The sequence below is a fragment of the Grampus griseus genome (genome assembly GCF_964374135.1).
Source record: "Grampus griseus genome assembly, chromosome: 13".
Classification (NCBI taxonomy): Eukaryota; Metazoa; Chordata; class Mammalia; order Artiodactyla; family Delphinidae; genus Grampus; species Grampus griseus.
In genome coordinates this window covers 71883371-71895625 of record NC_139007.1, presented here as the reverse complement: position 1 = coordinate 71895625, position 12255 = coordinate 71883371, and the positions used below count along the sequence as shown (strand labels likewise).

Below are 12255 nucleotides of genomic sequence, written 5' to 3'. Positions count from 1 at the left end.
AAGGATGACCATTCAAATCCAAGTTTGTTGACTGAATATTTCTCAAGCAGGCTACACAAGCTGAACACTGAGTTAGGCACTCACTGGAGACAAAGATAATACAGCTGCCTTTCTTGCTCAAGGAGCTCACAATTTCCATGCAGGTTGAAATATATACAATTAATTCTGATACTCCAGGATAACTGTTAGGTTTCATGTAGCAAGCTAGTTTAACAAAGCACAGAGCAGGAAGCTATAAAAATACACTTGAGGATGCTAAAGTTTCAGAGGAGGTGGCAGTTGGACTTCACCTTGAAAGATGCATAGATTTTTACCTGGAAAAATTTGCAGAAAGACATTTTAGGTAGAGGAAATGCAGAAATTAAAGCAGAGAGTGTGAAATTACAAGGTATGATCAGTAAGGCATTCAGGGTCCAGTGCAGATGGAGTGGAGACCTACTGGAGCAAGGGGTGACAGATGCGAGTAGAGAAATTGATTAAGGCCAGATCACAGAGGGTCTTGAGTGTGCCAAGAAGTTTGGAAGTTATCTTGTAAAACTGGAAAACCATCAGGCTTTTCTGAAACACACGAATGTAAGAAGAGAGGTATGTTTTGGAAAGATGACTGGCTGTATGGAACACTGACAAGAGGAAACAAGAGTCTAAGGAAATGGAGGTAGAGTTGCTTCCAGACTTTAAGGAAGAGAGGACCTAACAAACAAAACAACTGCACAGTAGCTACAAACTACTCAAATAAACAAAATCTTGAAAACCAAAAAAAAAAAAAAAAATTGAATAATAGATGAAAAAGGTTAACTCCCTCCATCCTCACTCCATGCAGTTTGATGATAGCACCATGAAATGTCTATCTGAAATTCTGGAATTCTAATTCCTATGATCTTGGTGGAACTCCTGAGAAGCAATGTTTTGGTCACATTAAAATAGCATGAATAATACAAGGCATCAAAACTGGAAAAGAAGAAGAAAAATTGCCTCTATTCACAGGTGACATGGTCTTATATGTAGAAAACGCTAAAGATTTTACACCCACACCCACACCCCCCACACACACATCTGTTAGAGATAATAAAGAAATTCAGCAAAGTTGCAGGATACAAAGTCAACACAGGAAAATCAGTTCCATCTTTATATACTGACAATAAAAAATTCAAAAAGGAAATTAAGTAAACAATTTCATTTTATAATAGCATCAAAAAGAATAAAATACTTAAAATTAAACTTAACCAAGGAGACAAGACTTGTACACTGAAAACTACAAAACAATGCTGAAAGAAATTCAAGAAGACATAAATAAATGGAAGAATAGCTGTGTTCACAGATCGGAAGACTTCATGTTAAGATGACAATACTACCCAAATCAATCTACAGGTCCAATAAAATCCCTATCAAAATCTCATGGCACTTTTCACAGAAATAGAAAAACCCATCCTAAAATTCAAATGGAATCTCAAGGGACCTTAATAGCTAAAACAATCTGAAAAAGAAGAACCAAGCTGGAGGGCTCACACCTCCCAATTTCAAATCTTACTATAAATCTATCTTAATCAAAACAGTATGATGCCTGCAAAGGAAAGACATATAAACCAAAGAAATAAAATAAGAGAGACCAGAAATAAACCCTCACATATATGGTCAATTAATTTTCAAAAAGGGTGCTAAGACCATTCAATGGGGGAAAGGACAGTCTTTTCAACAAGTGGTTCTGGGAAAACAAGGTATCCACCCACAAAAGAATGAGGTTGGACCCATATGTTATATTATATACAAACATTAACTTAAAATGCGTGACAGATCTAGACTTAAAAGCTAAAACTATAAACTCTTAAAAGAAAATATAGGAGAAAATCTTCACGACAATGGATATGGCAATGATTTCTTAGTTATGACACCGAAAATGAATGTAAATTGGACTTCAAAATTAAAAACTTTCCTGCCTCAAAGGACGCTATCAAGAGAGTAAAAAGGCAACTCATAGAATGGGAGAAAATATTTACAAGTCATGTACCTGATACAGGATTAATATCCAGACTCTATAAAGAACTCCTACAACTCAACAACCAGCAGCAAAACAAAAAACCCAATTCAACAATGGGCAAATAACTTGGATAAACACTTCTCTGAGGAATGTATAAAAATGGCCAAGCACATAAAAAGATGCTAAACATCATTAGACACTAGAGAAATCAAATCTAAACCACAATGATATCATTTTATACCCATCAGGATGACATATCAAAAATGGGAAAATCACAAGTGTCGGTGAGGAAGCAGAGAAACTGGAAGGCAGCTGTCAGGAATGTAAAATGGTACAGCCACTGTGGAAAACCGTATAGCAGCTCCTCAAAAAGTTAAACATAGAATTACCATATAATCCAGAAATTCTACTCCTACGTATATACGGAAAGGATATGACAGCAAGGATTCAGACACTTGTATACCAATGTTCATAACAGCAATATTCACAATAGCCAAAAGGGAGAAACACCCGAGTGTCTAACAACAGATGAATAATTAAACAAAATGTGGTATATATGTGCAGTGGAATACTGTTCATCCATAAAAAGGAATGAAGTTCTAGAATAGCTGTTATGTGGACGAGTCTTGAAAACATGGTGCTAAGGGAAATAAACCAGACACAGAAGGAAAAATATTGTATGATTTTACTTATATAAAGTACCTGGACTAGTCAAATTCATAGAGACAGGAAGCAAACTGTGGTTGCCAGGAGTTGGGGAAGGTGAGGAGAGAATGGAGAGTTATTGTTTAATGGTTATGGAATATCTGTTTCAGATGATGGAGAAGTTCAGGAAGTGGGTTGTGAAGATGGTTGTACAGCAAAGTGTATGTACTTAAGGCCACTGAATTGAACATTTAAAATGCTTATAATGGTAAAATTTAAGTTGTGTCTACTTTACTTCTATTTAAAAAAAAAAACAAAAAAACAGCATGAATAGCGCTGTCCCAGCTACCAAGTAAAGAAAAGAATAACACGTCTGAAGAGACACCTCTTTCCGGATCCAGGTGGGAGCTGGTGCCTGCAAAAAGAAGTCTAAAGGCTCAAATTGTGTAGGCTGTCCCTTTTTAGTAGGAGCGGTTAAGATGCTCAAAGAGACAGCAAACTTACATTGCAGTTTGATGAGCCCTCGAATGGTGGGTAAGAACCGTCTGGCCAGTCAGCAGGGTCCAAGGCAGCTGACTGCCGGTGCTGGGCCTCATACTCCTTGAGCTGCAACAAGAGGAAATGGAAGACTGAAATGGAAATGATGGCCAAGGCTGTCTACCAAGCAGCAGAATGAATCCTTTGGGCACCTTCTTCGCACCACTGTCGGTGACTAAGTGCCAGCCAAAGACAAGGGTCACCCAAATGAAAGAAGAAACACGTCCCCCCCCCCCCCCGCAGGTTTTCATCTAAATCAAACCAAGAGACACAACAGACTCTTTGTGTTCTGTGTTCCAAAAAGAACCTTGATTTTCCTTCTCCAACATCAAAACACCTTTCTCAGTTCAATTATAAGTTCGATAACAGAAACTGTCTGTAGCTTGACCTTTGGGTTACCTCTCTTTGTGGAAGACAAAATATGTAGACTAAGGACGTTTTAGCAAAGCAGAGGTGGAAGCCCGGAACTGACTTAACAATCGCTTGCTTGTTTTGCTTAGACTGCCTCGTGTTACCAGTTCAATGTTATCACCTAACAAATGTTGTGGGATTTATTGGGGATCCTATGGGTGAGAGGAAAATAGCAGTTAGATGCCTAGAATATGTTCAGAGACATTTAAAGTTTGGGCTTAAAAACTAGGTTTCTACTTTTTGAAAAACACAGAAGGACAAAATGAAATATAGAAAATCAACAAATTTAACCTAGCAGAATTAGATGAAAGATCTTTCAGAATGGCCAATGTGAGAACTTCCAGGTGTGTCTTCATAAAATACGTAAAAATTTAACTCTGTGTGTAATACAAATAAGTTGTCCCAGCATTAAAATTCTGTGATAAAACAGTTTTTTAGATATGAAGTTAAGACATCGATCAAATCATGTTCCATGAATCAAGACACCAAAAAGCAGATACAATCTGACCTGACAGCCCAGGAGATGGTGCCAGGACTGTCCTTTTCCACTGGAGCTGTGTGGACGTGGCAATGCCAGTCCTCTAGGAAAAAGCAACTTTCCAAAGCATTAGTTCTACTATGAAGTTCTTTTCTGTGCACACTTGTGACAGGAAATGGACGAGGGGGAGGCAGACAGTATTGATTAACAGGTAAGGGCTCCCAAATAACTGGAAGCCCTTGGGCAAATTACTTAACCTCTCTGTGCCTCAGTTCCTTCACCTGGAAAACAGGATGACAATAAACTATATCACAGGACTATTACCAGAATAAAGTAAGATAATGCAGCAGAGCTCTTAGTATACTATACCCATGCAACAGACTTTTTATGACGGTATTATTATCACCCTTGTGGTTTCAGATAAAAGAGAGCTCAAAGTTCACATCAACTCCAGGTATTTGAACTTTTGCTATGCAGGTGCTTAATATTATTTTAATCTTTCTAGTATATTAGGGGGATTAATATTGTTCTAATCTCTCTAATACATTTAAGTGACATATTAGAATGCTCTTCCTTTCCAGATATATTGGTTTCTGAAGTGCATTATTCTTCCTGTATGATCGAAATAGCTACCTCTGAAAAAGGGTGTTATCATTTGTTTTCTCAGGGTCTCTGCTCTACTTTCTAAATAAATAAAATCTTCATCTTTAGGAAAACAAAACAAATTCCTCACTAGTCAATCATAAACAGACCTAATATTTTTCTTTTGTTATCCGTCCATTTCCATCATTGACGTTGGTGCCTAAGAGTACATGTGCTTCTTCTTCTTTATTAAAAAAATTCATTTATTTATTTATTGGCTGCACAGCTTGTGGGATCTTAGTTCCCCGACCAGGGATTGAACCCGGGCCCTCAGCAGGGAGAGCGCGGGGTCCTAACCACTGGACTGCCAGGGAATTCCCCATGTGCTTCTTCTGATAAAGATTCAGATTTGTGCTCTATCCAAATTTACCTTGTTTTTTAATTTCCTAATTAAAAAAAAAGAAAACCAGGATCTCTAACAATTTTTTAAAGTGCATTTTACAACGAAAAGAACCTGGTTATTGTTTACATAATCACATTTTTGTATTCCACTCTGCTCCCAAAGACAACTGACGATGTTCATTTGAGAAACTTGTGTATTTTAAAGCAAATTTATAGAGTTTTAGTTTGATTCTGGAAGTTTTAAAATAATGACATTTTAAAGTGTGGGTGTGGGTGTCGGTCTGCCTGTCCATCTGTCTACCTTCATATCTTATTTTCCCTAGTCTCATAGTTTTCTCACACTGGAAGTCTATGACGTGATTCTTAGAGGAATGACCATCTGTAGTAGGTTAATGCTTATTCTATCTTAAAGACCTTTATGGAGAGAGATTCTAAAATGTTTCCATTTCTAAGAGCACTTATTATAAAGAACATTTCTATTATATTTAATCTAAATCCCCTCCAGCTGCGATTTTCATTCATTTTCTTTCATGCTCTCCTCAGTAGAGATGAAAACAAAACACTGTGCAGTACGTCCTCAAGACGTACTGTCTAATAACCCTTCATATACTTGAAGACAGTGAATAAGTTCTTTTCTGAGATAAATTCTTTCCGATTCCAGCCCAAGAGACCTATTTAAAAAAACCCTCAATCACTTTGTTGCTCCCCTATGGACTCTCTCCATGAGCCTCTCTAGCTGTCCACATTCCTATGATTGATGCACAATGCCTGCTATGAGGAAATAATTTATATAGGTTCTCAGCTCATAATCTTGTGCTCTGGTATAACAGATGCCCAGACTCCCTTTAAAAGACTGTTCTCTGATTTCCCAATTACTGTAGATATGGACTCACATCTACATACCCTTCTCAGGAGAATTACCCGTGGTTGACAGGTGTTGTCTCCCCACAGATGCCTAGAAGGCTGTTCGCTCCTCCCCAATCAGCTTTCAGCCTCTTTTTCTCTGGCAGGACAAACTCTACCGTGCAATTCACCTTCCCGAGCTCCCCACCCCTCCCTGTGGGATCAGGCTGAGGCGGAGACTAGACTTCTCCTGAAATCACATCTCTATCCAGCTTCTTCCTCTGCCTCTCCTGCTTCCCTCTCTCACTTACAGGTTTCTTCTGAAAGCTTTTCTTCAATAAATCATGTGCACAAGAATCTACATCTCAGGCTCTGCTTCTAGGGAACCTGATGTAAGACAGCTGGCATTAAGAAAAGTTCTCCATGCCCAAAACAACAGTCAAGTCAGTGACAAACATCAAGTTTTTTGTTTTCAAATCCCACAAGGACTTTATTTCGGACTTCCACACAGATATGACCTTGTGGAACCTAACACATATTTATCAGGTGGATAAATACATAATATTTAGTAATTAGATCAAATTACATGAGCAAGTGTTTAGTATCAATATTGATACATTATTTTTTAGGGAACATGATTATTAAATCATGGTCATAAATCTCTCTCAATTTCCTTAGACACTGCTTCCAGTTAAAATGTCAAAGGACGTATTTTTCAACAACATAGCTCCATCATGGCTGAGCGCCATCATACCAAAACAATACTTCTCTCCTTTATGCAAAGCTTTAAAAGTGACTTTATTCCTTACCCTCCCAATCTCACATACACCACATAAATTACCCAGATAAGTTAATAACCTGTAGCTTCCAAGTGTCTCATGGGCTTTCTATACCTTGCAGAACTAGTCCAACACTTGAATACCCTGAACTTACTCACCAAGAGCTATGAACAGTCTTAAAATTAGCACCTGTAAATGGTGTTGTCTAGAATACGCTAATACTCTAGATCCCCCTACACGATTTTTTTAACCAATGTGCTGGACTCCTTAAAGCATACAGAGTAAGTAACCATCATAAAACCATTAGAAAATGTTTGAAATGCCATTGGATTTGATGGAACTATTCAGTTAATAAAATATAAAAATCATAAGTTAAGCTGCTGTCTTTTTAAATTACACAGTGTGTACACAGAGTTATCTTGTAAACTTCATTCTCTTCAAATGCTTTTGCAGCTGACAGTGGTGTTTCCCATATTGCTTCTTTGCAGCCATTTTCATCTTTGTATTGACAACTGGGTTTTCAGGAATGTGAATCATAGCTGTATACTTCACAGGGGGAAAATACTCAGCAGTGAGATCAAATTCATATAAACAAAGCACAGTGGACCAAACTGTATTCATTTGAACATAGGCAAAATTTTCCCAAATACGACGACGCACTGGGGGATACACTCAGCTCCAAATGACACACAGGCAAACTTCTCTCCTGATGCTGGTCGTCCTATCAGGATTAAGGTCTAGACATTCTATATGGGTCTTTTTTTTTTCCCCCCAAACTTTCTAATTAATTCATTTAAATTCATTAATGTTGCAAAAATACGACGTGGAACACATCAGGACAGAAGTTATTGTATTCCTAACAAGTCAAAGAAAAAGAAACTATTACATCTTCTTGGTAAATCAAGACCAACCCTAGTATTTCTTACAGGGACCACATCAACATCTTGCACACACAGTCTTCAGAACTGAATTTCTCACACCGTAAAAGAAGAGCAGTAGGCTATGCAACGTCATCTGAACAACGGTAAAATGATCACAGTACGTTAATTGTGTCTAAATGGCAGCATGTGAACTTATGGTAAAAAAAAAAAAAATGTTTGAATCTTTGAAATATATATCAAAGTACACTAGTGTCTAACGAACTCTGAATTGTATTCCATGTGCCCCAAGGGCTGTGCAAGTCAGTGCCCTGAACACCACAAATATTTACTAGCTAGTTTATGTAAATAAACTGTTGAAGGGGCATAACTTTAGAAAATTCAAATACAAAAAGTGCAGTGGAGTAGCTAATTAACATTATTTTCCAAGTTCCTCCTTAGCTACGCTGAATGTAAAAACACATAGAAATTTCAAAATGCAAATGTTTTAACCTCTTGTAGAATGTCTTATAAAACAGAATTAGACAGCCACCTGAAACATTATAATAATTCTTTAGTAACATGAAAGCATTAAATACCTATGGGTCTTTTTAGACTCTGACTGACAGTGGGAGAAACACATGCCTGATGCCCTGAAGGACCATTCTTATCATGGTCATTACAGAAGGTCTAACTCTTAATGTTTCTTTTATATAGCAATCAAATAAATTTTAGATACTTGAGCTGATCATAAGTTAAAGGAGGGAGATCCTTCATTTTTCTTCAAGTGTTTTGTCTCTGGCTAAAAGGAAGCCCATCCAGACACTAGTAGCCAAGGATGTATGTTGCCCTGCCAAGAGCAGACCAACAAGCTTCCCTGTTACTTCATCATCTGTCAAAGGACGCCCACCTTTGTGTGCAGAATCTAATAAAGTTTGGAGAACGTCATCAATTTTTTCTTTCTGTGTTTCTGGATTGCCTTATAGGAAATATCATTGATGTCTTGATGAGCTCCATCCTAAAATTAGGCAAAGGCAGCCAGCCTGGCAACAGACAGACTCCATGGCTAAAACCTCCATCCAACCTGCATACAGCTGTGCCACCTTTTCATAGAGTTGACTTCTGATTTCCTTTCCATGTAAACAATGGCTAGCTGTTAAAATTATCAGCTCAGAAAGAGCATCAAACAAATTGGTTTCTCCCCAACTTTGAAAGTATTCCTTTGTTTCTTTTTTGATTATAGAAACGTGCTACCTGAAGTTGACTATGTTAAGGACATTTTTAACATTTTCTTCTGCCCCAGGAAAACTGGGTTAGATACATCCTATGCAACTCCCTTTCCAAACACAGATGGTGTCAGATGCCTGCAGACATCTTCTGCATTTAGATCTGCAAATTTACAATTATAAACAGCAATGCAGCAGCATGACTCACCAGAACGTCAGTAAACATCTTGCCTACCATGGTAAAATTAATACAGGTCCGTGTTTCTCATATGCATTTTCTAGGAATTCAGCTGGACTTTTTTCAAGCTCTATGGCATGCTCAAGGAATGGCACTGGAGAGATGTCTGGTGGATTTTTTGCCCTAGCTGGCAGCTGGACGGGGTGGCCGAAGGCACGGTGGAGCAGGGAGACCAGACTGAGGGTGAAGGGCAGGCATAGGTGGTCACCAGGCACTGCTTCAGTCCCCCAGAGACACTGGAGGCAAGATCACCTCTGCTCCTCCGAACCAACAGAGCGAGAGAAGCTGGCAGATGGGCATCTGGTGGAGGCCTTGGTCCTCAGGTCTCCTACTACAGGTCCCACCTCCCACTCCCCTCAAGCACTTTTTTTTTCCAGCATTGTCTCAGCAACAAATCAAACTTTTTTTTTTAACTATTGAGGTTTAGAGTCAGGTATATTAAACTAAAGTATGTCTGGCACTGTTTCAAGGTTTCAGACCTTCAAGATTCTGCTTAATGTGAAAGTCATAACTCATTCAATGATTCCTTAGTGACTTGAAAGTTCTAAACCTGCCTAATTTATGACTTGTCTACACCATCCCGAACCAAGTATTCAAAGTCAGAATCCAAGAATTAATCAGCCAGTTGGTTGGGCGACAACAAAGCAGGAGATCTCTTAAGAATTGCTATCTTGCTATCACAAACACTACTCCGGTGTCCTAAAGGTTAATTAGGGTTCTTTCAGTGCTTAATTTAACTCAGAGCAAAAAAATATGACACAATAAACTGTAATATCTACTCAGAAATGAAAGTAAGCAAAAGTTTAAGGTTTACACATAAAGCCTGACTTTTAGGTTAGTCAAAGTTCAGTTTCTTGAAGGCGTCTTACAGAACTAATGCTTATAATGGTTGCATTTACTTTTTCTTTGGTGGTTATTTAGTAATTTATCATTATCAATCTTATCAGTATATTCCCATACCCTTTGATGTCCCTGTTCTAGTCTGTTTGAGCTGCTATAACCAACCACTATAGACCGGGTGGCTTATGAACAACAGAAATTTCTCACAGTTCTGGAGGCTGGGAAGTCCAAGATCAAGGTGCTGGCAGATCTAGTGTCTGGTGAGGACCCACTTCCTGGTTCACAGACAGCATGTGTCCTCACGCAGCGGAGGAGGGTTAAGGAGCTCACTGGGGCCTCTTGTACATGGTCACTCACCCCCTTCATAAGGGCTCCACCCTCATGACCTAATCACTTCCCAAGGGCCTCACCTCCAAATAACATGACTTGGGCATTAGGATTTAATATATGAATTGGCGGGGGGGGGGGGGGGGCGGGGGGTTGGGGTGGAGGCATTCAGTCTGTAGCAATCCCCCAACATATGTCAATGTCAGGAGGTCAAGTGCTCACAAATGAAAACCACACACCTGCACTCTTACCCTAGCAAGCGCTTCTTCGATGCTGATCATCTTTTCCTTGACCATCATCATCAGCTGAATCCGTTCCTCGTCGCTCATCGTTATCTCGCTGGCAACATAACCCACATCTTCTCCTGGATATCGAAGAAGAAAAACAATAGGAACAGGTGAAGAAGAAAATAAAAAAGATAAAACAGGATGCCAGTCTTGAAGGCTTGTCATCTAGGACTAGAGAAGGACGTAACTCAGGCGCACCGTCTAGCGCTGTTACTAATGGAGCCACAGGACCAGGAATGGGCTGCTTTGTAGGAAGCCAGTGCGCCTATCTCGCTTGGAAAAAAGCTTCAAGAACAAATGGATGTTACCATGGAAACAAATCCTTCAAAATGATCAGAGCTTTTGTGATGGAGGGTCTAGTGGAGGAGTTTTGGAAGAAGGCTGACAGGGCGTCTGGAGTGACAGGTGAGGCAGAGAACTAATTTAAAGACCCGGCTAGAGGGCTTCCCTGGTGGCGCAGTGGGTGGGAGTCTGCCTGCCGATGCAGGGGACGCGGGTTCGTGCCCCGGTCCGGGAGGATCCCACATGCCGCGGAGCGGCTGGGCCCGTGAGCCATGGCCGCTAAGCCTGCGCGTCCAGAGCCTGTGCTCCGCAACGAGAGAGGCCACAACAGTGAGAGGCCCGCGTACCGCAAAAAAAAAAAAAAAAAAAGACCCGGCTAGAGCGAACGAGCACTCCAAGGCTCCTTCGGCTGAAGGTTCTCTGCGTCCTTCCATTTCAAACACGAACAAGATGTTTTTGCAGAGGAGGGAGAGGAAACCCTCTTTCACAGCAGAGAACTTGAAGGTCACAGCGTCTGCTGCAGGACAAAACCTTCATCCTGGTAGAAGCCTAGATCCCTACTAATCTATTTGACTGCTGTTCCTCAGGGGACACGTGTAAATAAATATAATCTCAGGTGTGAAACATCTGGAGATCATTAGAAGGAAGGTACTATCTATGCATGTATCTGAAAGTATCACTCTCATAAATGTTTCCAAACCGTGAGGGGGAACTCAACTTCTAGCTCAAAACTGAAGGCAGGGGGCTTCCCTGGTGGCGCAGTGGTTGAGAGTCCACCTGCTGATGCAGGGGACACGGGTTCGTGCCCCGGTCCGGAAAGATCCCACATGCTGCGGAGCGGCTGGGTCCGTGAGCCATGGCCACTGAGCCTGCGCGTCCGGAGCCTGTGCTCCGCAACGGGAGAGGCCACAACAGTGAGAGGCCCGCGTACCGCAAAAAAAAAAAAAACACAAAAAAACTGAAGGCAGGCAGAACTGCAGAGGGAAAGAGAATCCCTCAGTTAGGATCCTTTGAAAGTGTTTTCTTGAAAAGTGAAACGGCCATCACGTCTCACGTAGGTGAGCCACGTCAGCGTACGTGCCTTTGATCAGCGTGTGGGGAGAGTGTGTCGGTGAAGGTGGGCCGTCATGAGCAGCCAGAGTTCTCACCCTCCATCCTTCTCCACCCTGTTCACACCTTACAGGAATCAGTGCCACCAGGATGCTCGGCTCTAGCTTCATTTGCCCGTGGTACAGACGGATGGACTGAATGAGTCTGGCTGCAGACTTGTGGGAACCCATTTCTCAGGACCTACCTTGGAATTTATGTTCCCCTGTGTTTCCTTATCTCACTTCCTTTTTGTAATCAATCAGCCCAGAACACCACTCAAGTGCCCTTTGCCACTCAGCCCCTTGTGCGGGAAGAGTAATGGTGTGAGCCAGGGGAGGGGAGAGCCTGCAGCTTTGATGCATTTTACTATCTGCCTCGCCTCCAGTGGTGGAGGCGAGTGGTGGAGAGAGTTGCCTGGGTTTAAAAAGAAATGAACGTTGAGCCGGTAAACTGTTGG

At 40.7% G+C, this 12255-nt stretch overlaps 1 protein-coding gene and 1 pseudogene across 4 annotated transcripts in view; both read right to left on the bottom strand.

The window, feature by feature from the left end:
- SASH1 (SAM and SH3 domain containing 1) overlaps positions 1 to 12255 on the bottom strand; it is a gene marked incomplete at its 5' end in the record, with an annotated part of 187854 nt that overhangs the window by 58033 nt on the left and 117566 nt on the right. For 2 of the 3 annotated variants that reach the window (XM_082668750.1, XM_082668753.1), the window contains 2 exons: positions 3125 to 3226; positions 10392 to 10504. In XM_082668750.1, coding sequence (XP_082524876.1) covers positions 3125 to 3226; positions 10392 to 10504 — 215 coding nt within the window. Of the gene's footprint in view, positions 1 to 3124; positions 3227 to 10391; positions 10505 to 12255 lie in introns of those variants that run through there. The other variant, XM_082668751.1, reaches the window with a different exon arrangement.
- LOC309831819 (lanosterol 14-alpha demethylase-like) lies at positions 8121 to 10236 on the bottom strand (annotated as a pseudogene). Its single transcript has 2 exons — positions 10224 to 10236; positions 8121 to 9187 (listed from the first exon to the last, which is right to left on the bottom strand). The product of its transcript is annotated as a lanosterol 14-alpha demethylase-like (transcript).